The sequence below is a fragment of the Suricata suricatta genome, chromosome 11, assembly GCF_006229205.1.
Source record: "Suricata suricatta isolate VVHF042 chromosome 11, meerkat_22Aug2017_6uvM2_HiC, whole genome shotgun sequence".
Taxonomy (NCBI): Eukaryota; Metazoa; Chordata; class Mammalia; order Carnivora; family Herpestidae; genus Suricata; species Suricata suricatta.
Window position 1 is genome coordinate 54,476,777 of NC_043710.1, and position 25,206 is coordinate 54,501,982.

General features: G+C 52.6%; 2 protein-coding genes across 7 annotated transcripts in view; one reads left to right on the forward strand and one right to left on the reverse strand.

Annotated features, from left to right (window-relative positions):
- Nucleotides 1–1,337: 1,337 nt before the first annotated feature.
- On the forward strand, nt 1,338–16,120 carry ATG16L2 (autophagy related 16 like 2). 5 transcript variants are annotated; one of them, XM_029914698.1, is made up of 18 exons: nt 1,338–1,512; nt 3,351–3,450; nt 4,519–4,621; nt 8,541–8,614; nt 8,860–9,111; nt 9,242–9,307; nt 9,603–9,716; nt 10,967–11,029; nt 11,602–11,710; nt 12,053–12,158; nt 12,810–12,880; nt 13,167–13,238; nt 13,344–13,464; nt 13,767–13,872; nt 14,543–14,692; nt 15,164–15,211; nt 15,331–15,432; nt 15,755–16,120. In XM_029914698.1, the coding sequence occupies exons 1-18, from the start codon at nt 1,395–1,397 to the stop codon at nt 15,840–15,842; spliced, it is 1,863 nt and encodes a 620-aa protein (XP_029770558.1). In that variant the 5' UTR covers nt 1,338–1,394; the 3' UTR covers nt 15,843–16,120. The 5 variants fall into 5 exon arrangements, with proteins under 5 accessions (XP_029770558.1, XP_029770559.1, XP_029770560.1 ...); XM_029914699.1 differs by having other exon boundaries at nt 13,392–13,464; XM_029914700.1 differs by lacking the exon at nt 10,967–11,029.
- A 5,645-nt stretch (nt 16,121–21,765) lies between these two features.
- FCHSD2 (FCH and double SH3 domains 2) overlaps nt 21,766–25,206 on the reverse strand; it is a 269,715-nt gene continuing 266,274 nt past the window's right edge. For both annotated transcript variants that reach the window (XM_029914695.1, XM_029914697.1), the window contains exon 20: nt 21,766–23,895. In XM_029914695.1, coding sequence (XP_029770555.1) covers nt 23,812–23,895 — 84 coding nt within the window. In that variant the 3' untranslated portion in view covers nt 21,766–23,811. The remainder of the gene's footprint in view (nt 23,896–25,206) is intronic.

Genomic DNA, 25,206 nt, shown 5'->3' on the forward strand with positions numbered 1-25,206 from the left:
TCTCCCCAACATCGCCCAACTTCTCTTTCCTGGGGAACGGACAGCTCTGCATTCACTCATTGAGGGCAGGGCCTGCTGGGGCCTTCCAGCGTACCCTGGGGTGAGGCTGGGTCCAGATCCCTCCTTTCATTCTTCACACCAGATATGTCTGCAGAGCTCTGGACAAGGATCTTGCTGGAGACAGGTTTTTTGTTTTTAAAGTTTATTTATTTTGAGAGAGAGCATGCCTGTACAAGCAGGGGAGGGGCAGAGAGGGAGAGAGAATCCCAAGCAGGCTCTTCACTTTCAGGCTGTCAGCACAGAGCCCTACGTGGGGTTTGATCTCAAGAAACATGAGACCATGACCTTAGCCAGATCAAGTGTAGGATGCTCATCTGACTAAGCCGCGCCTGCAACAGAGAGTTTTATCACAGTTCCCTGCAACCCATGATTCACTGTCAAGTGTACCTACAACGGCTGTTGTTACTCTTCTAGAGGCCGCCCCTGGAGGGAACTGTTGAGCCCTGAGGCAGGACATTGGGGCAGCCCTCCTAGCCAGGTTAGCCACCCATTCCTGAGCAACCTCTAGTCAGTTGCTTCTCCCTCCTGGGCCAGGGATTTGCCAGATGAAATCAGCTGCATCCCTTAACTCTCAAGTACCTGTTTCTTCGGGGCGAAGAAATGAGCCCCTAAACTCTGCTTTCCACAAGGGCTTTTCTGCTTTCTGTTCTTCCACGAGTGTCTGTCTCTTGGGACTTTTTATATCATGGAACCTCTACACTTGCCTCTGCTTGGAATCTTCCCTCCGCCTGGAATCCTTTTCGCTCTTCTGGACAACGCTTATTGCAGCCCTCTCGTCCCAACTTAAATGGGGTCATGTCCAAGGAGGCAGCGCCTCTTCCCTTCAGACCCTTCCTCCTCTGTGCTGCAACTCGAGGTCACGCTGCGTGCGCCTCACGTCTGTGTAGCCTCCCGTCGCAGATCTTGGGCACCTCGAGGGCAGGGTCTGGGTATAAGGGGTGTCTAGGTCCCTAGCTCAGAGGGCGGCTTGTCCAGGGGGTCCTTCGGTTACTTCTGAACTCGGTCCTGGCGCGGAAGGGTTAATGACCCGGCCCGGGAGCGCGCCCGTAGGCCTGGGGGAAACCGCCCCGGAACCCACGACCTCCATCCTCGCTTATTGCCACGGGCAGCAATCGGAACCCCGATGTAGGTGAGGATTTTTAGTGCGATCCGGGTGGTGTGGATCCTGGTAGGGGGGCGGCTTCGCCCCATATTTGCGTCGCTTTCTACCCCCACTGACGCTCTTAGTATAATCCGGGGATTCCCCGCCGCTGCCGCCCCCTGACGTCACGGAGTCTCCAAGGCCCCGCCCCGGTTCCGCGGGAGCTGCCAGCGGTGCGGGCGCAAGAGCTGCCATGGAGGGGCCCGGCGCCCCCGACGTCCCCGTCGCCCGCTGGAAACGCCACATAGTGCGGCAGCTTCGGCAGCGGGACCGCACGCAAAAGGCACTCTTCCTGGAACTGGTGCCGGCCTGTGAGTGCACCACTGGGGGCTGGGAAGATGGCAGTGGAGGGGATGGGGCTCCAGGCGCCGACGGGCCGTCTGGCCCCTCGGGCTGTCACTCGCAGGCAACAATGCCTTCTCGCCTCCAAAGCCTTGGGCCTACTGGCCCTTCGGTCTGTTACGCCCCACCTCTGACTGGCCAGCCTTCCTGCCCTTCCCAGCCCAGGTTCTGCTTAGAGCCCCTTCCAGGCTGGAGCTCCGACCTGGTGCTCCAGCCCTCCTCTCTCCTCAGCGGCCGCCTCTCCCAGGGCTGGGCTTGCTGGGCATGGCTTCGTTAGCGAGTGTTGGTTTTTTAGGGTCTCTATGCTTCCCCTTCCGGAGCGGTCCCAGGGTACAACCTAAGTCCATCCATTTGGTCCCTGTGGCTCAGTGAAAGAACTCCAGAGTAGACACTTCTAAACTCTGAGTCTCTTAGGGAGGAAGCTCAGAGTCCCAGGCTTTGCCCCTGACAAGTGATCCTGGCTCAGGTTTTTGGAGCGCCGCTGTGCTTGGGCAATTGAAGCTTGAGGGAGAAGCAGGGGGTTCTGGCAGAGCCCAAGAAGTCATACTCTCATAGGTGTTTGTAGCAGGGCTGGTCAGGATGAACAGGTATGCATCTGTGTGAGTGCCTCTGGTCATTCGAGATTGTACGTCTGGGGTGGAAAGTCCAACAACTATCCCACCAGCTCCATCACTGGTCCGAATTTTAGCTGCTGCTTATCCATCTCCCTCCATACTTCCCAAACGGAATTTGCTGCTTTTGTCCTGGGTGATTTCCCTGCATGTAACCTTCTAGGCTGCTGGCCTCTCCCTCAGGGATGTGAAGCCAGCCTCCTGCCTCTAGGCAGCCTCACTTCTCCACTGCTCTGATGGACAATGGAACCATCCAACTTGAGGGAAGAGGCCCCCCTCCCCACCACCTGGAATTTGTGGGACTAGAGAGATCCTGGAGGGCTGAGATCAGACCCAATGAAGCTCTACTTTCTGTGGTCTTGGTTGGGTTGTATCCTTAAACCTTAAGATTTCTCACCCATAAATTAGGCAAATAGCATCTTCTTTAGATTTGTTGAGAAGTCAGTGCAGTGCCCTCGGGGCTGGGTTGGGGTTTTGTGTGAGAACTAGGCCAGTGACCAAAGTTAAAGGTGACAGACAGGGGACCGGGTGAAAGAAACTTGCTGAGGAGCTAAACCTGGGATTACCACCCCCACCCTACCCTGAAACTGGTAGAGAAAGAGGAAGTGAGTGTGGTGGGGGTGGAGGGAGACATTCCTGGGTTTGTAGCAAAAACTACCAAACTCAAGGAGGTGGTCTGCTAGATAGTTGCTCAAGGACTTTCTCTTCCGGCCTGAAGGAACCTTACTTACCCCAACTGTGCGAAAGACAGGACTGTTTTTTAGTGTACAAAGTTAGAGCCCCTGGACGGGAAGTAATTTGCCAAAGGCCATTAGCAGGTGGAGCTTGGGGTGTTTCTTCATTCTTTGGGGCAAAGCCTCGCTCTGGGGCAAGACTGAATCAATCTCTGGCTGCTTCCTTCCCTCAGGACCCCCAGTGGGCAGTGAGGCCAGCCACCGACTTCCCCAGTGGTGGTTGTATTTCTCTGTCCTCAGTAGAGCAGGTTTCCTGGGAGAGGCTATGGGCAGGTGGCCATAAGGAGGCTCTGCCAGGGCTGAAGTTCTGGTAGAGCTACACAAATACCTCTCAGGCAAAAGGCAGAGCCCAGACTGTCAGCAGCTCCTCCAGTCTGCATCCCTGGGGATCTGTGCAGGTATGCCTGGAGCCTGCTGGAAAGTGTCTGTCTCTGTCCCCGGTTCACCCTCTTGCACCCCTAGATAACCATCTCCTAGAGAAGGCGGAATTGTTGGCCAGGATCTCAGAGAAGCTGCAGCCAGAGCCGAATGATGCCACTCCCGCTACCCATCAGGGCCCCTGGTGAGTCGATGTGTATACCTAGTTATGATGAGCTGCCTGCGCCTGGGTCCTGCCCCCACTGGCCGTCCTGGGTTCATTCTCTCTGGCACCTCATTGGTCCTTAACTGCTACACAGGGGAGGGAGGAGGTGGACTCTTGAGCCTTCTTCCAATCCAGCTGCTTAGAATGGCCTTTTTCCACCACTCGGCTCAGTCCATCTCTGCATTTGTCTCCATCTCTGCATTTGTCTCGTCTCTTCCCTTTCCACCCCCACACTCCTGCCTTTTGTCCTCTTCTCTTTTTGTTTTCCGATTCTTACCTGATGCAGACAGAAGGGGTCTTGCTACATACTCCAAAGGGGGAGTGAAGATGAGAACCAGGAATGGGCTGAGGCCTCAGAGTTCAGAGGTGCTTTTTAAAAAAATTTTTAAATATTTATTTATTCTTGAGGGAGAGAGACAAAGTGCAAGCAGGGGAGGGTCAGAGAGAGAGGGAAACAAAGAATCTAAAGCAGGCTCCAGGCTCTGAGCTGTCAGTACAGAGCCTGATGTGGAGCTTGAACTCATGAGCTGTGAGATCATGACCTGAGCCAAAGTTGGACACACAACCAACTGAGCGACCCAGGCACCCCCCTTTAAAAATTTTTTAAAAAAATGTTTACTTATTTGAGAGAGAGAGAGAGAGAGAGAGAGAGACTGACTGGGAGTGAGGGAGGGGCAGAGAGAGAGGAGACAGAATCTGAAGCAGGCTCCTGGCTCTGAGCTGTCAGCACAGAGCCCAAATTAGGGCTCAAACTCACGAACTGCAAAATCATGACCTGAGCTGACATTGGAAGCTTAACTGACTGAGCCACCCAGGTGCCCTGTGGGAGGTGCTTCTTAAGGAGGGTCCTGGCTAGGTGACCCAAGACCTGGGGAAATCCCAGAGCAGAGGAGTCATGGGTAGTTCCAGTTTCTGGAAACTTGCTCTTTCCTCTGCTGGCTTCCACCTTCTGTAGGAGAAAGTTCGTGGCTTTGGTTTCAGGTGTTTTGTGTGTATCCTTTGGGTGAATGGAGGGGCAATGAATGTCACTCTCTTACTGGTTGGCAGGGAGGAGGAACCAGGGCTCGACTCAGACCAAGTCCCATCACCAACCGCTCTGAGGATGAAGTGGCACGAGGAGGAGGAGGGGCTCCGGCTGGTCTGTGGTGAGGTAGGTGGGGCAGGGCTCTGAGAGAGAATGCGGTGGGGCCAGAATCCAGGACCTTGGGGGCTAGCGGATGTGGTTCAAGGGGTGCAGCAGATGAGGGACATTCCCCAAGTCTGGTGTCAGAGTGCTCTCCACCTGGGTTCTGGCAGCCCAGTTCTGGTCTTCAACAGCAGCTAGAGGATGCGAGGTAGAGCTCAGTGAGGAGTACGAGGTGTGCAAGGCCAGACATTCCCCCTTCCAGATGGTCCCTCCTGCTCTGTTCACAGCTTGCCTCACCAACCCCGAGGTCTGGCACTAGCAAGGTCTAAGCTTGCACAGTACAGGTTTGCAGACTAAATGAGTAGGTGGTCCACCTCCATGGCAGGTGTGTACCTCCACCTGACGCTGCTGCTCCCACCCCGTGGTGTCTCTTGGCTTGATTCAGCACACTGTCCAGGTTTTCCTCTTATTTCTGTAGCAACTGCTTCTAAAGTTCCTTTGTGGCTCCTTCTTTCCTCCCTATAGATGTGGGTGTTCCTTGGAGCTAGGGTGGGTTCATTGACTCCTGTGGCCTCAAAGACTTTCTGTTTGCTGATTTCCAGACTTGTCTCTAGCCCAGCCTTCTCTCATGAGCTCCACACTCTTTGCTCAGCTGGTTTTTGGACATCACATCTAAGATTAGACTCACCATCTCCCCCATAATATATGGCCAGCACCACATTGAGAGGTGACTCCTGCAGGCACTGGGCTAATCATTATTTTAGCTTTTCCTCTACAACTTTAGAGCAGGAAACTGAGGCTGAGAGAAATAGAGTTAGGATTTGAACACTGTTCCACATGAATCCACCTTGTCTGATCCCCATTCATTCGTTCAACGAAGATTTATTGACAATAGTTATATTGAAGGCACAGGATAAGAACAGGACCCGGCCCCATGGAGCTTCCAGTCCACTGGAGGAAACAGAGGCTGTAAACACATACCTAGTCACAGCATGCCACGTTACTTGCCCCGCTAGTGTGGAAACGGGGCTATGAACCCACTGAGAGCCTCTCCCTCAGAGCCCCTCTTGGAGTTGCAACTTGACATTTGAGGCACTTTCTGGGATGTGAGATCCCCAAGGCCTGGGATGCCTTTGGTTTGCTTCCACCCATCCCTGGGGTCTGTCTTCACAGTCCATGCTAATGAATATTGTGGACTAAATGATAGATGACCTAGAACCCCCCCCCCCCAACTGGCAGTCATTGGGCTGGAAACTCAGGGGGACCTCTGGTTCCTCCTAGCCCTCCATCCTCGGCAAGTCACCAGCTCACTGATCCTGCCTTCCAATCCACCAACTGTCTGTTGGCTTAGCCCAAGTTACCCTCATCCTTCCTGGATGACCCTTCCCTTGGCACTCCCATCCATTCTCTGCACAGCACACAGAGTGATGTATTTTAATAACAAAAAGCTCTCCCTAAAAAAAGGACAACACACACAAACATGCTTGTTGTGAACATTTGAAGAGAACAGAAGCCCATAAAGTAAGTAAGTGAAACCCCCTTCACCATCTCTCCCATCGTCAGTTTGGTATGTATCTTCCAGAACGCTTTAGCCTGCCTTCGCAGTGGAGCTCTCCAGCCCCTGCTGAATTTCCTGACACTCTCTGGTCTCTGAATTCATGGTCCCCTTTGTCTGGGATATTTCCACAAATGCCTTGCCCTTGGCACTCCCTCCCTGGCACTTCTGTAGACACACACCAGTGTGTGTTCCCACCGGGTACGCCAGGGGTTGGGGAGTGGCTTTTTCTTTAATTCTTAGTACTGTTTCACATATCACAACAAGCATTAATCATTATTTTAACTTTTTTGGGGAAGTAATTATAGATTCATGGGAAGTAGCAAAGCCTGGCTACATCTTGTGTAACTATAGTACACACAACCAGGAAGCTGATATTGATATGAAAGTACATGTATTTCATTGTTATGTTGTCCCATATGTAGATTTGTGCAAGATACAGCATGATTCAATCACCACAAAAACCTCCCTTTTGCTATCCTTTTTGGTCGCAACTCATCCTTCTCCCCCAACCATCCCTAACCCGGCTACCACTAATCTGTTTTCCATCTGTATTATTTGGATTTTGAAAAGCATTCACAAAATACTGAATAACGAAGCATTAATGAAAGTAGATGACATGTGAGGAAGCAGAAGTGGAGGTCAGACTGCTCAGTGGGGACAGGAATTACAAATGTTATAAACAGGGCCAGCTAGCAGAGTAGGCACATGCAGGCCCACTCATTTAGGGAGCCGTGTCCGTGCAGGTGAGTAGCACTAGCCTTCTTCTTCCAATCTGTCCCTCTCCAGGCCCGTGTGACAAAGAACACAGGACCAGGTCAGCAGCCAGAGCCCTGGCCTTGGTTATTTCCTCATGTTCCTCCTGTCACCTAGCAGGAACTGCTTTGCCTGAGGTCCTACTGACCCCTCAGTTCTAAAAAGTGGGGCGCGTGGGTGGTTCAGTTGGTTGAGCATCTGACTTCGGCTCAAGTCATGATCTCATGATTTCTGAGTTCAAGCCCCATATCAGGCTCGCTGCTGTCAGCAAAGAGCCTATTTTGGATCCTCTGTCCTCGCCACCTCCCACCTCTCTTTGCTCCTCCCCCACTCATTCTCTCTCTCTCTCTCTTTTCCAAAAATAAATATTTAAGGAGTGCCTGGGTGGCTCAGTCCACTTTGGCTCAGGTCAGGATCTCCTGGTTTGTGGGTTCAAGCCCTGTGTCAGGCTCGGTGCTGACAGCTTAGAGCCTGGACCCTGCTTCAGATTCTGTCTCCCTCGCTCCCTGTCCCTCCCCCACTCATGCTCTGTCTTTCTCTCTCAAAAATAAATAAATATTAAAAAAATAAATATTGGGGCACCTGGGTGGCTTAGTTGGTTAAGCTTCCGGCTTCGGCTCAGGTCACGATCTCATGGTTCGTGGGTTTGAGCCCCATGTCGGGTTCTGTGCTGACAGCTAGCTCAGAGCCTGGAGCCTGCTTCAGATTCTGTCTCTCTCTCTCTCTCTGGCCCTCCCCTGCCTGCACTGTTTCTGTCTCTCAAAAATAAACAAGACATTAAAAAAAAATAAAATAAAGTGGGACTTGAGCTTCCTGTCTGTGGCTTCCCAGCTCTTGCTTGGACTGTTTTGAATGAGGCAGGGGTATGGATGGGGTAACCCTCACCCCCACTCTTGGGCTGGTGGCAGTTCCAGCATTCAGTCTGGGCTCTGGGTTCCCAGAGCCTATTCTTGTTTTTGCCTTTGTGCCTCTGCTTAGGGCTTCTGGTTGCTCTCAGGGATCTGTGCTTGGGTAGGCCAGGGGATAAAGAAGTAGGGAACAGAGCCCACTTACCTTGAACCTTTTCTGTAGACCTGTCCTGTACTTGGAGCATAATGTTAGATGGCCTGGGTTCACATATCAGCTCTGCCACTTAGCTGTGTAATTTTGCCAAGACACTTAACCTCTCTGTGCCAATGTCCCCTGCTGTAAAATGGGGAAAATGGCAGGACCTGGTATGCTTACTGTGATTAAAAGAGTTAATCTATATATAGTACTCAGAACAAGGCATGACACACATGTGCTGTATAAATGTTTACTATTACCTGAAATATTACTCCTAAAATTGCCCTATGAGATAAGCGCTATCATTCCTATTTTACAGGTGAGGAAACAGAGTAGGTTCAGAGAGGTTAAATGACTACCCAGGGGTCACACAGAAAACAAGTGGCACGGCCAGGACTGAAACTCAGGTGAAACTCCAGAGCCTGTGCACGGTCCTAACTGCGTCGGAGCCTCTGTTTTCTTTCCAGGGCGGGTGGGTGGGGTAGCAGAGTCTGTTCCCCAGCGCCCAGGGCGGGAGGCGCTGGGCTCCAGGGGGGAGCCCTGCAGAGGCGTCCCCGCCCACCCAGCTGCCTGCCCAACCGCCCCCAGATGGCCTACCAGGTGGTGGAGAGGAGGGCAGCCCTGGGCGCCCTGGAGTCGACGCTGGAGGAACGGCAAAGCAGGTGAGGCGCCGGCCAGGGCGCAGGGGCCCGCGCCCATCTCTGGGTGGCCCGGGGACGGGGTGACCCTGCGTGTCTCCAACACGGCCCGAGAGCTTTCCCTACGTATGGGGCTCAGTGGCCCTGAACGGCAGGACTGAATGGAAGACTTGACTGGAGGCTTGGCCTGGCCCCTGCCTGACCGCGAGACATGGGCAAGTCCGTCCCGCCTCTGAGACCCGCTCCCACTGGGCGTCCCCCTCCTCCAGGCTGGCGGCTCTGGAGGCCCGCGTGGCGCAGCTGCAGGACGCGCGGGCGCAGCAGACCCGGGACGTGGACCAGCTTCGGGCGCTGAACACAGCGCAGCGGGCGGCGTACGAGGCGCTCCGCGCGCGCACTAGGCTCCAGGAGGCGGCCCTGCGCAGGCTCGAGGAGGAAGCGCGTGACCTGCTGGAGTGGCTCGTGCAGCGCAAGGCGTGCGCCGCCGCCGAGCGCAACCTGCGCAATGAGCGCCTCGAGAGGTGAGTGTCGCGCTCTTTTGCAGGGGCAGATACGGTCCCCGCTTCGCTTCGGTCCCCGCTTCGCTTCGCTTCCACGCCTCGGGGCGCGTCAGGCCGGGATGGGCTCTCGGGATGCTTTTCTCCCCCCCAGGGCCAAGCAGGCGCGGATGTCCCTCGAGCTAAAGAAGGCTGCCAAGCGGACAGTGAGCATCAGCGAGTAAGAGTGGGGGCGCGCCAGGTCCTGCCCGCCCCACAGCCCGCTCTTCCCCGCGTACCCTAAAGTGCTCTTTTCTCTGACCTCTGCCTGAAATTCTACCCCCTCCCTCGCCTGTCCTCACGAGGCCCCCACGTAGACTCAGCGCACAGGATACGTGCAGGCTCGTGTGGTCATAGGAGCCCCCATGCCTGCCCACCACACGTGCGCCCACACAGACCGCTCTTCGCCTTGTCCGGCGCTGGGGGACAGGGAGGGGCTGGTCCCTTGGCTTTACAGAGTTTCACTCCTCTCCCAGGAGCCCAAACACTTTAGGTGACGGGATCAGAGAGATGGCTGAGACCGTGGCCCTGCCTGCTGAGCCCGTATCCCTGGAGAGTGAGGCTGGTGAGAAGTGGAAGAGGCCCTTCAGGTGAGGACTGTCCCAGAGCTCTCAGCCTGGTCCCACTCTGGAGGCTTCTAGGGCCTTGGGGCCAGCTCTTGGGCTGAGACGGCTTGGAGACCTCCCAGGACAGGTCTGACCTCCAGTGCCTGGAGCTTCTTGGGGTCATTGCCGCCTTAGGGACTCCAACACCTCTTTCTCTCCTTCTCAGGACCAGAGCTCTGCGGGTGGGGTGTCAGGCTGCTGAAAGGGTGTCACCAGGAGGGAACCTGTGGGGACCCCCCAGGACTCAGCTGTTACAGGCAGGCATGTGTGCAGGTATAGGTGTGCAAGTGCATGTACTCACAGGGACATGAGAGCACATGTGTGTACAAGCCTGGGGGAGCATATTGGAGTGCGTGTGAACTTGTGAGCATGTATAGGTGTGAGCTCACACGGACTTCTGAAGCCCTAGTCCTTGAGGATCCCTCCCCTCAGTCTCCCCAATTTGTCTCTGTCATTGAAGCTGCTCCCCCTCCCCCTTCCTTACCCCCTTCCCCAGCCTGAAGGCTTCTCTTTCAGCCCTTCCTTGGAGGCCACTAGTGTCCAGGCCTGGGGGCAGTGAAAGAACTTTGGTTCTCAAATCCTGGTCCTCAAAGTTCTTGGCGCTGTGGTAGGCCAAGTCATCCTGGGACACATCCTCTTCTGGGCATTATTTTTAATGCTTGTTTGTTTGCTTTTAATTTTTGAGAGAGAGAGCATGAACAGGGGAGGGAGAGAGAGAGGGGAGACAGAGGATCAAAAGTAGGCTCTGTGCTGACAGCAGTGAGCCCCTGTGGGGTTCGAACACACAAACTGAGATCATGACTGGAGGCGAAGTCAGCTGCTCAGTGGATGGAGCCACCCAGGTGCCCCTCCTCTGGTCACTCAGCAGGTTTAGGTTTTACCACCCCCGGTACCTTCAGCCTTGTAGTATCCAGCCTCAGGGCGCCTTCACCCTTCCCCCTAGGCCCCAGCTCAGCCTCCCCAGAACTGTTCTGGGGGGCACTTGGGTGGGGAGACAGTTCTTACCATCATGGTGGAAACTTTGGGAGACTTCACTGCCTCATCCCTCCCTGCCTGCACCTTCCTGGGACTGCTCTGGGTCGTCGGATTCTCCTGGTCTCAGAGGAGCCAAATTCTTGTCCCAAGCTTGAGAGGCTGTGAGCCTCAGGGTCCCCAGCAGAGTGCAGGGATGAATGGCTGCTGTCTGCACACTCATTGGCCAGTCCCTTAGCACGTCTCTCTCAATTCTACCCCAGGTCTGCCTCCGCCACCTCCTTGACGCTCTCCCGCTGTGTGGATGTGGTGAAGGGGCTTCTGGAGTAAGTGTGTGTGTGTGTGTGTGTGTGTGTGTGTGTGTGTGTGTGTGTGAAGGGGTTGGGCCCCTTAAAGGCCTGTGTCAGGCTTCTGGAGTCCAGACTTGGTCTGTGTATGTGCCTCAGTCTGTCTGTCCATGTGTTGTCCAGCTGTCTGTGTGAGTCTTTGCTGCCTCTCCCAAAGCTCCTTCCCAGGCCCTGCCTGGCTGTCCTCCATGCTCTGTCCCTCATTCATGGTCCATGGTCCAAGATCTGCAGTCTGAGCCTGAACTGGATTATCACTCTGGAAAAGGCTCAGATGTGTCAGGGCTTGTTCTGAGTCCCAGAGCCAAGTGGTAGCAAGGCTAAGACCCCAGCCCTGAGGTTCCTCTGCGTCCACCAACTCGACCTTGCCTCGGTGCCCCTCCCGTCTCCACATTGACCCCAGGGGTCAGAGGCTGGGCTGGGAACAAGCTCGCTGCACCTCTGGGCCTTGTTCGCCATTCGCGTTTGCTTCCTGCTGTTGCTGCCTCAGGAGTATGAGGCCCCGTGTCAGAAGGCCTTGCCAAATGCCTTCCTGACGCCTGCTCCCCACCCAGTTTCAAGAAGAGGAGAGGCCACTCCATTGGGGGAGCTCCTGAGCAGCGATACCAGAGCATCCCTGTGTGTGTGGCCGCTCAGCCTCCTACCCGGGTTCAGGATGTGCTGGTAAGGGAGGAGCTGGGCCGCATGCCTGGGTGCTGATATGGGGAGTGTAAGCTCCAGGGGTCATCCAAGGAGGCGGGGAGGCAAAGCTGGGCACCTCCCCAGGAGCACAGGCTTTCTTCCCCCAGCCTGTAGTGGAAGCCTCTCAGCATTTTATAATGGAGGATGGACTGGAAAGGGAGAGCAGGAGGCTGAGCAGGGGAGTATGAGGATGTGTGGCGGGAGGCTGCTGCAGGTCTCATGAGACCCTGTGAGTGTCTGGGAGTATGTGAGGGACCCTGTGAGTGTGTGCGAAGAGGTACATATGGTGAGGACCAGGACTACCGCTCTCTTTTTTCCCCATAGAATGCCCACCTCTCCGAGGTCAATGCTGTTTGTTTTGGCCCCAATAGCAGCCTCCTGGCCACTGGAGGGGCTGACTGCTTGATCCATCTCTGGAACATTGTGGGAGGTGAGGGTTCCTCCCCTGTGGGCCAGCCTAGTACTTTCTTTCCAGACCACACCCTCACCTTGCTCCTTGGTGGGCAAAGGTCTTGGATCTGTTTGTGTTTCCTCACATGTAGTACTCTTATGAGCAGTGGCCGGATGACCCCTTGCAACAGTTGTGGGCTGAGCCTCCCAGCTGTTGGGGTCTAGGCCTGCAGGATGGAGAGGGCTGAGCTCAGATGGTTCCTTTTAGGGGAGGTGGGGGTCCCTTATCCTTAGGTCCTGTAGGGGTCCTTGAGGAGCAGGTCCCTGGAGTCTACCAGGTGGCTCCCCTTCTGGTATCACTTGAGCTCTCAGAACTCAGGAGATGAGTGTTAGCTGTCTACCCTGTGCTCGTAGAGGGGTGTGTGTTGAGGAGTCACAGTTAGCTCCTGGAGGCTTCCAGGCTTTCTCCTGGAGAAAGGCCTGGCCCTGGCTTGCTGTGTGACTTAGGGACATTCCCTTGTGTCTGGTTCTCTGTAGCCCTGCTGCTCCCTGGAGCCCCCTGCTGGTAGTTTGGGGAGGTGCAGCCTCCAGCCCAGGTCCCAAGAGTTTTGTTCTCTAACTTGGGAGACTCTGATCTTCCCAGCTTCTCCTTCTCATGAGGTTAGTGACCCCATTTCACCTGTCCCCCCAGGTCATCTGGAGGCCAACCAGACCCTTGAAGGAGCTGGTGGCAGCATCACCAGCGTGGACTTTGACCCTTCGGTGAGGGGCCTTTGCCTCAGTGAGGTGGAATGCCTGTTGCGTGTGCCCCCCTGCCCCACCCACCTCCACACTGGGCAGGTGGGGGCTCTGGGACATAAGGGGACATCATAGATGTCCCAGAACCAGTCCTTCTGGCTGCTGCACAAATCTTCCCTGGGCCCGGAAGCTGCTCTGGCTGCCTGGGTGACCTGGGCTGTGGGAAGCTCTGAGGCTATCTGGCCTGAGGGATTTTGCTTCTGTCCAGGCCCGGGTTCAAGGCCTTCCCCTTCCCCTTCCATCTCTCCAGGGCTCCCAGATACTGGCAGCTACTTACAACCAGGCTGCCCAGCTCTGGAAGGTGGGGGAGGCACAGTCCAAGGTAAGGCATGACTGAGGAGGCAGCCTGGGGTCATGCCTTGGGCCGCGGGGGAGGTGTTATGCAGTCTTGGCCATGCCCTTGATCCATACCTGGCATTGGGGGCAGGAGACACTGTCTGGACACACAGACAAGGTGACGGCTGCCAAATTCAAGCTAACAAGGCACCAGGCGGTGACAGGGAGCCGAGACCGGACAGTGAAGGAGTGGGACCTCGGCCGCGCCTACTGTGAGGCACAGTCTCCCTCGCCCCCCTTCCTGCTGGTGCCCCCAGCCGGGTCAAGAATGCTTCAGCCTGTTCTCTGCGACTGGCTCCAAGATTCATGGGCATCTGGGGTGAAACCTACCAAGGCTTCTCCTTCTCTATCCTCCATCAATGCTTTCTTTCTGCCTGGTTTCTTGGTGACTTCAGGCTTTGGGCTGGGAAGCAGAGGACCTGGGTTCTAATTTGGGGAGGATACCACCCCTCTGGGGCTTCCGGGCTTCCAACAACCGTTTTCTGAGGCTCGGGCTCTTATTCTTGGTCCCCAGGCTCCAGGACCATCAATGTCCTTTCCTACTGTAATGATGTGGTGTGTGGGGACCATGTAATCATTAGTGGCCACAATGACCAGAAGATCCGATTCTGGGACAGCAGGTGACGGGCATGGGCTGTGGGTGGTAGAAGCATGGGGACAGGCGTCTTGTGTCTTCTTTCCTTTCTTTGGCCATGGAGCCATGGTGGCACCTCAGGGAAGTGAGGTTGTGGTGGCCTTTCTGTGCTGGGTTTGGCCCCTTGAAGGCTCCACTGCCCCTGGGGACTGTGCCACCATTTTAGTGGCTCTTGGTCCAACTGCTGGACTCTGCCTAGGCCTTGCCAACCAAGCCCCCTTTCCACTTAGTTATCACTTTTTAATCAAAGGGAACACAAGTTTTTGTTGTTTTTTAAATCAGATCTCCACACTGGGCTTGGACGGTTTAGAAAAGCCAGTGCTGGAGCCAGTGCCAGGCCTGTGTAAAGCTCCTCCTTCCTGGTGTAGTGAGCGCTGTGTGAACCCCCTGGCTACCTTTCACACATTTAACGACTCTCATGGTTTTCCTTCCAGTACTTACTTTAGTGACCCAAGGGTTCCAAGGCCCCTGGCTTTGAGTCAGGGCTGCCTGAGATTTTGTTGGAGGGGTTGGCTGCAGGGGGAGAAGGGAGGTTACTCAACATCAGCGCTGACCCCAGTGATATGACACCTAGGGGCACTTCTGGACTTTGTTAACCTGCCAGGAGTAGCCCAAGTGGGCTGTTTCTCATCTGTGCTTCTGTCTTTGCGCCTCAGGTGTCCCTGCTGCACCCAGGTCATTCCTGTGCAGGGTCGGGTCACCTCCCTGAACCTCAGCCATGACCAGCTGCATCTGCTTAGCTGTTCCCGAGATAACACACTCAAGGTCATTGACCTTCGTGTCAGCAACATCCGCCAAGTGTTCAGGTACCTGCCTCGTGCCCACTGACACTGTGGCTTTGGCGGGGGCAGCTGGGTCTCTCACCCCTTGTTGAGGGACCTTATGGACCTGTCAGCGGAGGACCCATCCTGGAAGCTCTTCTGGACCAGGGCCTGCTGGTGTGCCCAAGCTCTTGATGGATAGAGGAAGCTCTTGAAGCTCCTGAAGCTCCTGGCCGAGGGCAGGGATTGGCAATGTTTGTTCTTTTAAATTTTTTGTAATCTTTTATTTATTTTTGAGAGAGAGAGACAAGTGCAAGCAGGGGAGGGTCAGAGAGAGGGAGACACAGAATTTGAAGCAGGCTCCAGGCTCTGAGCTGTCAGCACAGAGCCTGATGCGGAGCTCGAACTCACCAACTGTGAGATCATGACCTGAGCTGAAGCCGGATGCTCAATCGACTGAGCCACCCAGGCGCCCCTTGCAACATTTGTTCTGACCCCGATCCTGTCTGTCTTCAGGGCTGATGGCTTCAAGTGCGGTTCTGACTGGACCAAAGCCGTGTTCAGGTGTGTCTGTGAGAGCACATGCTTGTGCCTGAGTGGGCCCCGTCTGACCATGTCTGTCTGTGCCTGTGCGTGTCATCACCTCTGATCACTGCTTCCTTGTCCTGCTGTGGCCACTGCAGCCCAGATAGAAGCTACGCACTGGCAGGGTCCTGGGATGGAGCCATTTACATCTGGAACGTAGACACTGGGAAGCTGGAGGGCAGTCTACGGGGACCGCACTGGTGAGCAAGCTACCACCTGCCCGCCCCAGCCACAGTGCCAGTGCCATCCCGGCCCCACTGCTGCTAAGCCAGTTCCAAGTTCTGACATGCTTGGGACCCTGGAGTCCCTGGCCCTCGTCCCCACACCTTCCACCCCCCAGAGTCCTTCTTGTTCACAAGGCGCTTCCCCATGTGCCCGTCACCACCCCCGTGAGCCCGCGTTACAGGTGAGGCAGCAGGCTCAGAGCCTCACACTGCCCAGGCCCGGGAATGAGCGGAGCCCAGCCCGTAGGCCTGGCTCCTGATGCCTCCCTGAAGCCTGCTTCTCCTCTCCTCTCCTCAGTGCTGCTGTCAACTCCGTGGCCTGGTGCTACTCTGGGAGCCACGTGGTGAGCGTGGACCAGGCCAGGAAGCTTGTGCTCTGGCACTAGTGCCATGACTCCTGCCTGGGCTGGAGTTTAGTCTAAAGCCTGAAGCCAGAGGACAGCGTCCCACTGCTCACAGGGCTCCAAAACTGGTGGGGGTGGGGTAGGATGGGAGGTGGCAGTGGCCTTGGGGCATTTAGTGGAGAATAAGGCCTGGCAGGACCTGGCCTGTCTATTGAAAAACAAAGTGTGTGTTGGGGGCGGGGCAGGGAAAGGATGTTTTTTTGTTTTTGTTTTTAATTTCTGACTTATTTCTCTAACAAAAGTGAAAAAAAATTGCATCTAAACTCGTGTCTGCTTCCCTTTTTGCAGCATTCACGTAGCAGAGGGGCCTTTGGGCTGGTGGCTCAAGGACACCTGCACTTGGCTTCCTTACCTCCTCCTGCACAGAGCTGGGGCAGAGCCAGTCTGGCCTCAGTGCTGTTCGCATGAAGAGAGGCTCAGAGGCAGTGAAGTGCAGGGGCTCTTGGGGCCATGGAAATTTCACCCTTGGTCCAGGCTGGTCTAGAGGCCAAGCCAACACCTTGGGCCCTCCTGCTTCAGGCACCCAGGCAGACTGAGGCTGTGGAGGGGCCATGGGAATTCTGAGGAAGGGAGCAGAAGCAGCAGCCCAGAGGGGCTCTGGCGGAAAGCGATCCAACAGTGAGGTCAAGTACTTCATACAGCAGGCCTAGGTGGGGGCATGTTTGCTCCAGAGGCAGAGCCCTGAGAGAATGGGGAATAGCCTGTGTGTGGCTGTGTCTTGGGGAGGGCCCCTGCAGGCTGCGCCGGGGTTGGGGCTTTACTTAATGTTGGCACCACAGGCCACTGGTACAGGGCAGAGCCTGAGCACCCGTTTCCTTGACAGCCATCGCCATTCACAGGCAGTCACAAGAAGGGACCTCTGTCCTTGAGTGATGGGGCCTTTTGGGATTCTGCTCATGAGATTCAAAGGCTTCAATCCAGAATTATCATTTCTTCCTTTATCATCTTAGAAAGTCTCCCTTGGAGGACTTTGCCATTTCCAGCACTTGGAAACCATCCCCAAGATGAACAGCAGATTGAGGAGACCCTGAACTCTGTAGCCAGGCTGTCTAGGTTTGACTCTCAGCCCACTATTTAGTAGTTGAGTGATTTTGAGCAGGTTCTTTAATAACTTTGTGCCTTAGTCTCCTCTGCAAAAGGGGGTAATAATGGCGTCCACCTCAGAGATGGTTGGAAAGACTCAGTGTTAGTGTCTGTGAAGCTCTTGGCACATGCTGAAGGCTGAGTGTTGACCGAATACCCAGTCTACATTCTGCTGACTCTCACCTCACTCATTGCTCTTGGCCCCGCTGTCCTGAGCTCTAGGTGACATTCCCACCTGCCTCTGGATATCTCTCCCTCTGACATAAGGGTCTCTTCCCCTCACGCATCACATCCTCTGGCACCGAGGCCTGGAGCTATTGTGTAGAACTCTAACCTGGCTGCAATGCAGGCCACACTTCTAGTCTTGTTGTCTCTCCTCGCAGGCCCCTCTTTGCCAAGGTCAGAGTGATTTTCTAAGATGGCATGGTCACAGGTACAACCCTTTAAAGGTCCCAGGATGCCTGCAGAGAAGCTTCTTGGCATTCAATTCAAAGCCCTTAGGAGGCAGCTCTTTGGGCTCAGCTGCATCTTCATTTCCTTGCTACTCTGTTTTACACATTGACTTTCCCTCTGCCCAGAATGTTCTTCCCTCCCACCCCGATTACAATCTGTCTTTCGGAATCCTCTCACTGAGAGCCTTTCCTCATTTGCCAGGCTGGACAGGGGCCTCCTCCATTCTTGTGTTCATTGGTGTCTCCTTCTCTTGAGAGCTCTTAGAAGAGGCCAGGATGGGAAGAGTATTCCTTGGGGTTAGGCCTGGCATAGAGAGGGTCTGAGGAAGTGTCTATTAAATGGCTAAATTTGTTTGCTCAAGGACTCAGTAAGTGTATAAGTTAAAGATACTGGGAGTGCAGTATTCTTCCAGCCTGATTCCTGAAGGCCTGACACTCTCCCCTTCCTGTCCCAGCCCTCTTGTCCTGGCTTCTAGTGGCCACCAGGAGTCACCAGCTGCTTAGTGTCTGCCGAGCCATTCTCCAGTCTCCTGGGGCTCATGGAAAGACCCGTGCTTCCAGTGGCCACCATTACTTATGTGCTCCTGTGTCAGGCACAGGGCTCTGCACTTCTCACGCAGTAGTTTATTCCTCCCAACCTCTTTGTGAGGTAAGGTCTCTTTCTTTCATAGGTGATTAAAATTGACACTCAAGTAATGAGATCACACAGCTGGCACAGCTGGATTGTGACACCTACACACACCACGCGCGCATGTGTGTATATAGATGTTTTAACAAAACAACATGTAGAGAATCTGGGCATCCATTTACACAGGGCATAAGGGCATCTGCTCCCTGTGCCCAAGGGTATGTGCTCTGCCTCCACCATTGGTGGGGGATTCTAGCTTTAGGTCTCTCCTAAATCCCTCCCTGCATCCTCTCTTCTCTTTTCCATCTGGGCCCTGGCTGCCTTGGCCTGAGTCTGGAAGGTCAATGTCCCTTGAAGTGAGGGACATGCAGCCCCCAAGAATAAAGTGAACTTGAATCCTGGGAGGTCATTACTAGCTACACCATTTGGGGCTGCTACCCCACGGGACTGCAGTGAAGGCTGCTCAGATAATCCAGAAGGTGCTCAGAAATGACTAACTCTACTCGAGGGCCAGCAACCTCTCTGATCCCTGTAAACCATCCCTTCTTCCTGGGGCCACTCTGACAGCAAGCCCTTGGGTGCAGCTGCTCACTGCAGTATCTCAGCTTACTTGGAATGCTTCCTGGGGGAGCAAGTCTGGGAGGCCAGCCACAGGCCGATGTATTTCAGGGAAGGAGGTGGGCGTAGCGGGCAAAGACTGAGCAGGGGAAGAGCTCAGAGGAGAGCGGCTAGGAAGGCTGCATCTCCATCTAGTCTTTTTAAGTCTCTGGTGGGGATTACAGCCCAGGGGCTAAAAGCCTCTCTAGGCCTCCAGTATCCTCTGGCTCTCAGGTCTGCATACCTTCAGGTTTTCAGTACTCAGGTACTCATGCTGCATGCCTGAGTTGGGGTCTCTAATGTCAAAACTGGAATGCCCTTTCCCTTGCTGTGCACATGGACCGAGGCCCAGACAGGGGCCAGCGTCTCGTGGAGGGTCACAGCAGAGCTGGGGAGACTAGGGACTCTTCTCTGAAAACTAACCTCAGGTTCTGCAGAGGGGCTGGCCTGGTCTTCGAATGCCCAGTTCTAGGTTCTGCTCCAAGTGGTCTTTCTGAGAAACCTTGGGCAAATCAGTGTCTTCCAGGGGAAGGACTTTCCCCATCTGTGACTTCCTGCCCCTCGGCTCAGGGCCTCACCAAAGGTGCCACAGCTCATCCCTGGGGCTTCTGTAGGCTTGAGCACTCAGGCCTCAGCGAGCCTGACCCCAGACAGCAGTTCCTGCAGCCCCTCGCTCATTTCCCTGGAACACACACCTTAGCTGGAGTCTGTTGTTCCTGACTCTCCCCTACCAGATGTGAGCCCCCTGGGGACAGAGATGAAATCTGAGTCATCTATGTCTCCAGTAGCCAGAATAAGACCTGAGGTAGTCAGTTTGCTGACTGGACAAATAGGAATTGAAGAGTTGGTCCTGGCTTTTAAGAGATTCTCTGAATCTTGGTGGCACCAGGTAGAGACCCACCTGTGAGAGTTGGCATACCACATCTGGGTACAGGCTGTTTCCTTTCTATGGACACACATCTACTGGTCAAAAATACTTTATCTGCTCATTACTTTTGTTGATCCTCCTGGATCTTAGGAAGTTTGCATTGCCTTCTCATTCCCACTTTACAGATGAGGAAAGCAAGGCCTATAAAGGCAAAGAGATGAGCCTAAGGCCACAGCTAATTGAGGTGGCCAGGGACCTGAATATGGGCATTTTGACCAGGCTCTCCTGCCCCTCACAGGAGCAAGGGGGTGATGAAAACAAGAAGGCCGCTTAGGTGTTTAGCACACAGTGTGGAAGGGGCATGAACCCCATCTGTGGGTTCATCTGTTTTTTTCAGGATTACACTCCAGGAAACTATTCCCAGACTGGAGCTCTCAGAAACAGACATGAGAGAAGTATTTCATTTGTTTTTTTTTGGCCAGCGGGACCAGGGGAAAATGGTCCAGGAACAGGATGCTCTTTGGCATTCACAGGTTCTTGGATCAACAGTGACAGAGCAAACAGGGAGAGTCTAGGAAGAAACTAATACTGGTTGTGTCAGGTTGTAGGATTTCAGGACAAATTACCATTCTCCCCCTTCTACACTAAAATTTCTAGAGCTTTTTGTGTTTTTGTCATAAAAAACCTCTTTGTAATGAACAACATAAATGCAAAGACTCCAAGCAGCTAGATTTTGTTGTAAAGCCACTCAGGTTAGTTAATCAGGCAGTAACTGGTTCCATAACCGAGAGCTGTGGGTGGACTCCGGGCAGCGAGGGGGTAGTGCAGCCTGGGATGTGACCACAACCCAGAGGAGGCTTTGCTTTCTCCCAGTGCAGAGTCCAATGGCTTGAATTTTCTTTTTAGTTTCTGGCCATCCTGAGAAGTCTGTGTGCTCTGCTCTCAGATACTGTGACCTTTTTGTGTGGTGTTTTCACTGTGTCTAGAAACTGAACTTGTCTAGAATGTAAGAGCTGGATAAGCCTTTAGAAATCATTGCGCTCCTCTCAAAACTGGGGATGCAACAGCCCAGAGAGAAAGGTTGTCCATCAAGTGGTAGCAGGGCTAAAGCCAGATGACATCCTCCCACAGGCATCTCTGTCTGGCTTGTGGGTGTGGGCTGGGGTCGAAGGTCAGAGAGCAAAAGGTTCCAGGTGATGTGTGGTGAGTCTATGGCTTCACTGATTCACAGTTCTGATGAAGGAGGCCAACATTTCGCTGTGACACTGGGGTGGGACAGTTAGCTTAACTCTGTCCTCGTGTCATAGACTAAGCCCCTGCTGCCAACAGCAATCTCAAACATGAGCACCTCTCATTAGCAGGGCAGCAGAAGATGGAAAGGGTACTGAATGTGGTGTTTATACCTACCCATGTGCACTTACCTGCCCACATTTATGTGAGGCATTCCTTCCCTTGACACCCTTGTTACTACGAGGCTGGAAGAGAGCAAGGACCTCAGCTGTAAGGGGGAGGTCACCAAAGGTGGGGAGGTGACCACCTGGAGCCTCAGACTCCAGGTGTCCTTCTTGGATCCAGTGTTATCCTCGTTTCCATGAGGATGTTGAGGCTGGGTTCCCACAGCTGTCAAGTGGGAGGCAGGACTGAACCCAGACCTTCTGACTCCAGAGTCCATGCTGTTGTCTCTCATGCTGCTGGTGGGAGTGTTAACGGATACAATCATTCTGGAGGCCAATTTGGCAAAATGTAACAGTTAAATGCCCATATAGCTTTTTTTACTTTCAAATTACATATTTAGGAATTTACCCAATATTTTTACTGGAACAAAATTATAAAGAATCATGTACAAAGATGTTAATTTCAGCTTCCTAACAGCAGATAGATGGACATCCATCACTAGAGGAGGCTTAAATTAGAATATATCCAAACCATGGAGAATACAGCCTTCAAAAAGAATGAGGTAAACCTAAATATATATTCCCACATACACAGAAAAGGTAATGGGTACATGTATGAGTTTTATGTACAGAAAACTTCTGGAAGAATACATACTGCACATGCCCAGCCCTGGGAAGAGGAGAGCTGCAGGTCCCCTTGCCGGACTGAGCCCTGGCGCTCGGTGTGGCAGCCAGAGGGAGTCAGTCTTTAACTGGGAATTCACTTCCTCTCTCTTTATCTGTTTTATGGTTTAAAAAAGGAGGGCCTAGGAATGTCTTTATAAAAAAGCATTGTCTATTTAGAAAGGTCTACTTACCCAAATCTTTTATAAGGAAACTTGGAAAACTTAATTCCATTTTTTTTATTATTCAACATTTTATACATAATAAATACAAACTTTTTACAGCCACTGTAAAGAAAGCACATCTGCACAGAGGCACTCCCTCCAAGCCTGGCCCTGTGCGCTGTGATGCTGGATTACATGTCCTGGAGGGAGGGGTTCTTTTTTAAAAAGGAGGCATATTTTTACAACTTTGTTTTTTTTTTTTTTAAATAAAATTAGCAGCTCTTCCAAAAAATATTTTAAAATATAACAAAAGATTTCAAATAACTCTCTGAGAATGTGGAAAATCCAGATTCAAGGACAATTTGGCTAGCTAGAGAGAGAATACAAGAATGGGTAGTGAGAAATGCCTGATTAAAGCACTTGGAAGATTTTTTTAAAGTGCTTTGAAGATTTTAACATGTCAGAGAACTTTAAAATCTTAAAAAACTACCCTTTTAATTTCTTTTTTAAACTTAAGAATAAGTTTGATAAACACAAAAAGACCTCAAATAGATCAACAGGTTAAGAAATGCAAATAACAAAACAAAAACCCCAAATCACGGAGAAGACTCATCACTGGGTACTGTCACTGAAGTGATCAAATGACTAACTGAATATTTCTTCAGCTATAACCTGACTTTCGGTCAAAAATCCCATGGGGACATTTGACGAGCATTTCAAGTTTTAAAGATTCTTAGGAGGGATGGAGTTTTCAAAGCATAATATAACTTTTAGATTAAATTCTGCAAATCGGATTTCTTTAAAAAAAAAAAGCAACTGGCAAAATCCCTTCGTCCCTAGGTTCGGCGCTCCCTATCTTCCACGGGGGTGGCGAGCCGACAGAGCCCTGCCCTAGGCCACCTGCCACCGTGAGCCTGCAAGCCTGCGGAGAATGCTACTCCCGGCTCTCCTTGCAACATAGAGAACTTGTCTTCTTTATCAGTTTGCACTTGTGCAGGGTGTGCAATCCTTTAGTCCTTTTTCATAGGAAGCTGGTTTCCTCCGTGAGCCACAGGTCCTTTCCTCCTAAGGAAATGTCAGGTCAGTGGGCCTGGGAAGCTGCACTTTCGTTGGGCCGGGGGGTGGCGGTCGGTCTGGAGCAGCCACAAGCGGGCTGGCTGGGCTCGTGCACTGGCTTGGGAATAAAACAACGCGAGGGGCCTCCCCAGTAGAGAAGTTCAGCAAGGCAAGTATGTGTCCCCAGTTTATCTAGACATTCAGATTCTAAAGGTACTGGTCAGAATATGTGCTGCAAAAACTAAGATGAAAAATATCCAAATACAAAAAGAACATTAAATCAGCTAATTTCAGATCTGGAAGCTCCATTTCTGCTTCAGCCGCAGCCTCCTTTCTATTAGTCTATGTGATGGACAGAATTTGGCTATTAGTTCAGCCCCTCCTTATTAGCTCCACTAATACTAAATGAATGGCATAAATATTAATACAAAGGACACTGTTACTGTTTTAAATCTGTTAGTTGTGGAAGAGATGTGCATTAATGCAGTTGGCGATAAACTCAGGGCAGTCCATTTTTCTCCAATAAGGTTACTTTCTCGGTCTGGGGACTAACTGCGGGGAGGAGCCAGCCTCTCCTGAAATCCCTCCTTCTAATTCCTTACGTAGCCAACATGATTTGATTAAACTCAATCAGACGAGCAAAAGCCACTTGAAGAAAGATGAGGATCTCTGCCACATCCTGTGGCCACAGTAATATACTGTACGAGTGCACATGATCAGTTTCTCTGTGACTGTGCCCTGAGTGAGGCCTGGTCTTGAGTCTCATATAAAAAGTGGACCACTGTTAGGCATGAGGGCTGTCCTCCTCTGCTGCTAGGGCCCGCTAGGATTTGTGCTATGGTAGGAGACATGACATAGAAAATGACAACAAAAAAAGGCACAAAATATTCAAAACGTGGGAGGAGTCCACCAGGCCACCCAGTCACATAATCCTTGTTTTTGCTCTGTTCAAGAGTCTTCATCATGCAAAGGTGCCTAAAAAACAAGACTGGCCAACTGCCAAGCCTGGCCTTGATTGTAGCAGTAATGAATGGGCAAACCCATCATTATACCAGTGTGATTTCCACATCCTCAATCTTCTCTGCTGGCCTTCGGTGGTTCTGTGTAGGTGGAGGGGGAGCCGCCCGGACCTGAGCAAGGTGCAAATGTGTGGATCATTAGCTCCCTGATTCAGTGCTTGAAGCATCCAAACCGCAACCATTCATTTATCCATAGACCTGGGTACCCCAGAGGTCTTACAAAGGCTCTTATCATGAAAGTGTGTGCTTCCAACGTAATTCTCACTATTTCCCACACTGAGGAGTTACTCTTCGATGAAATGTGGAACCCACAAACCAGGGTCTTGCCTAGGCTGAGAGCTTCATGGGCACAAGAGTCACTAGCTCCAAAAGGCTCATCCAAAGCAAAGGCCTGGAGGTGGAACCGAGAGAGAGCAGTGCCTGGAGAACGGAAAACCTTTTGGTCTGTCTTGGAAGGAAAGCTGCAAGAGCTAAGACTGGAGATGTAGCCTAGGTGGATGAAGAGCCTCATTAAGCTACACTAAGAAAATCTGAGCTTTTACCCTGTAAGCAAAGAGGAGTCTTGGGTGGGATTTTAAATAGCAGCAGCAGATATGTGAAAGGATGACTAGGATAACAGTTTGGAGAAAAGAGTGGAGGTGGGCAATAGTATAGTAAGAAGACAATTTAGGAGGCCTTTGTAGTCATGTGAATGAGAGTTGGTATCAGCCTGACCTAGGAATCATAGGGGGGAGGAGAGAAGTGGAAGGATTTGATGGAGGTCTCCAAGGAACACGAGGCAGGAACTGGTGATGACTTTGTGGGAGGCAGGGCTAGGAAGCTCTCAAGAGTGATGCCAGAGCAGTGGTAGAATGGAGGTTCCACTCACCAAGCAAGGCAATGTGGAAGAAGGAGCATGTCTGGGAGGGTGGATAATTACCTCATTGCTGAGTTTTGGGGCTTTGGTACGTATACACTGAGATGTCCACAGGCTGAAGCTCAGGGAAGAGACTGGATTGGCAGTTATTAAGTCTAGGAGTTGTCAGTAAATAAATGGTTATCAAAACCATGGGAGTAGGTAAGATTGTGCAGGGAGAGTGAGAGTGAGTTTAATGACTTCAGGAGAAGGAGCCCATGGACAGAACCCTGAGAAGCATCAGCAGAGATGGGTTGAAGCAGAGAAGCCCATACAGGTCAATGAAAAAGAAGGGCCAGAGAGTAGAAAGCAAACCAGGAAAGGGCAGTGGAACAGACTGGCTCACTTCTCCCATCCCCACTCTTATCCACCAGTCTGTGTCACCATCACCTCTTGCTTGAACCACTGCTCCAGCCTCCTAATGGCTCACATGTCCCCTCTGCTACCTTCCATTCACTCTCACTTAGCTGTCAGAGCAAGGTTTCAAAAATGAAAAACCAGTGTTGTCCTGCTGACAACTCTGCATG

Excerpts from the sequence above, each read along its gene's own strand:
- ATG16L2 (XM_029914698.1), top strand. The coding sequence starts at position 1,395 with ATGGAGGGGCCCGGCGCCCCCGACGTCCCCGTCGCCCGCTGGAAACGC. Across the intron at positions 11,711-12,052 it reads CCCGGGTTCAGGATGTGCTG|AATGCCCACCTCTCCGAGGT; the intron begins GTAAGGGAGGAG and ends TTTTCCCCATAG. Across the intron at positions 14,693-15,163 it reads AACATCCGCCAAGTGTTCAG|GGCTGATGGCTTCAAGTGCG; the intron begins GTACCTGCCTCG and ends GTCTGTCTTCAG.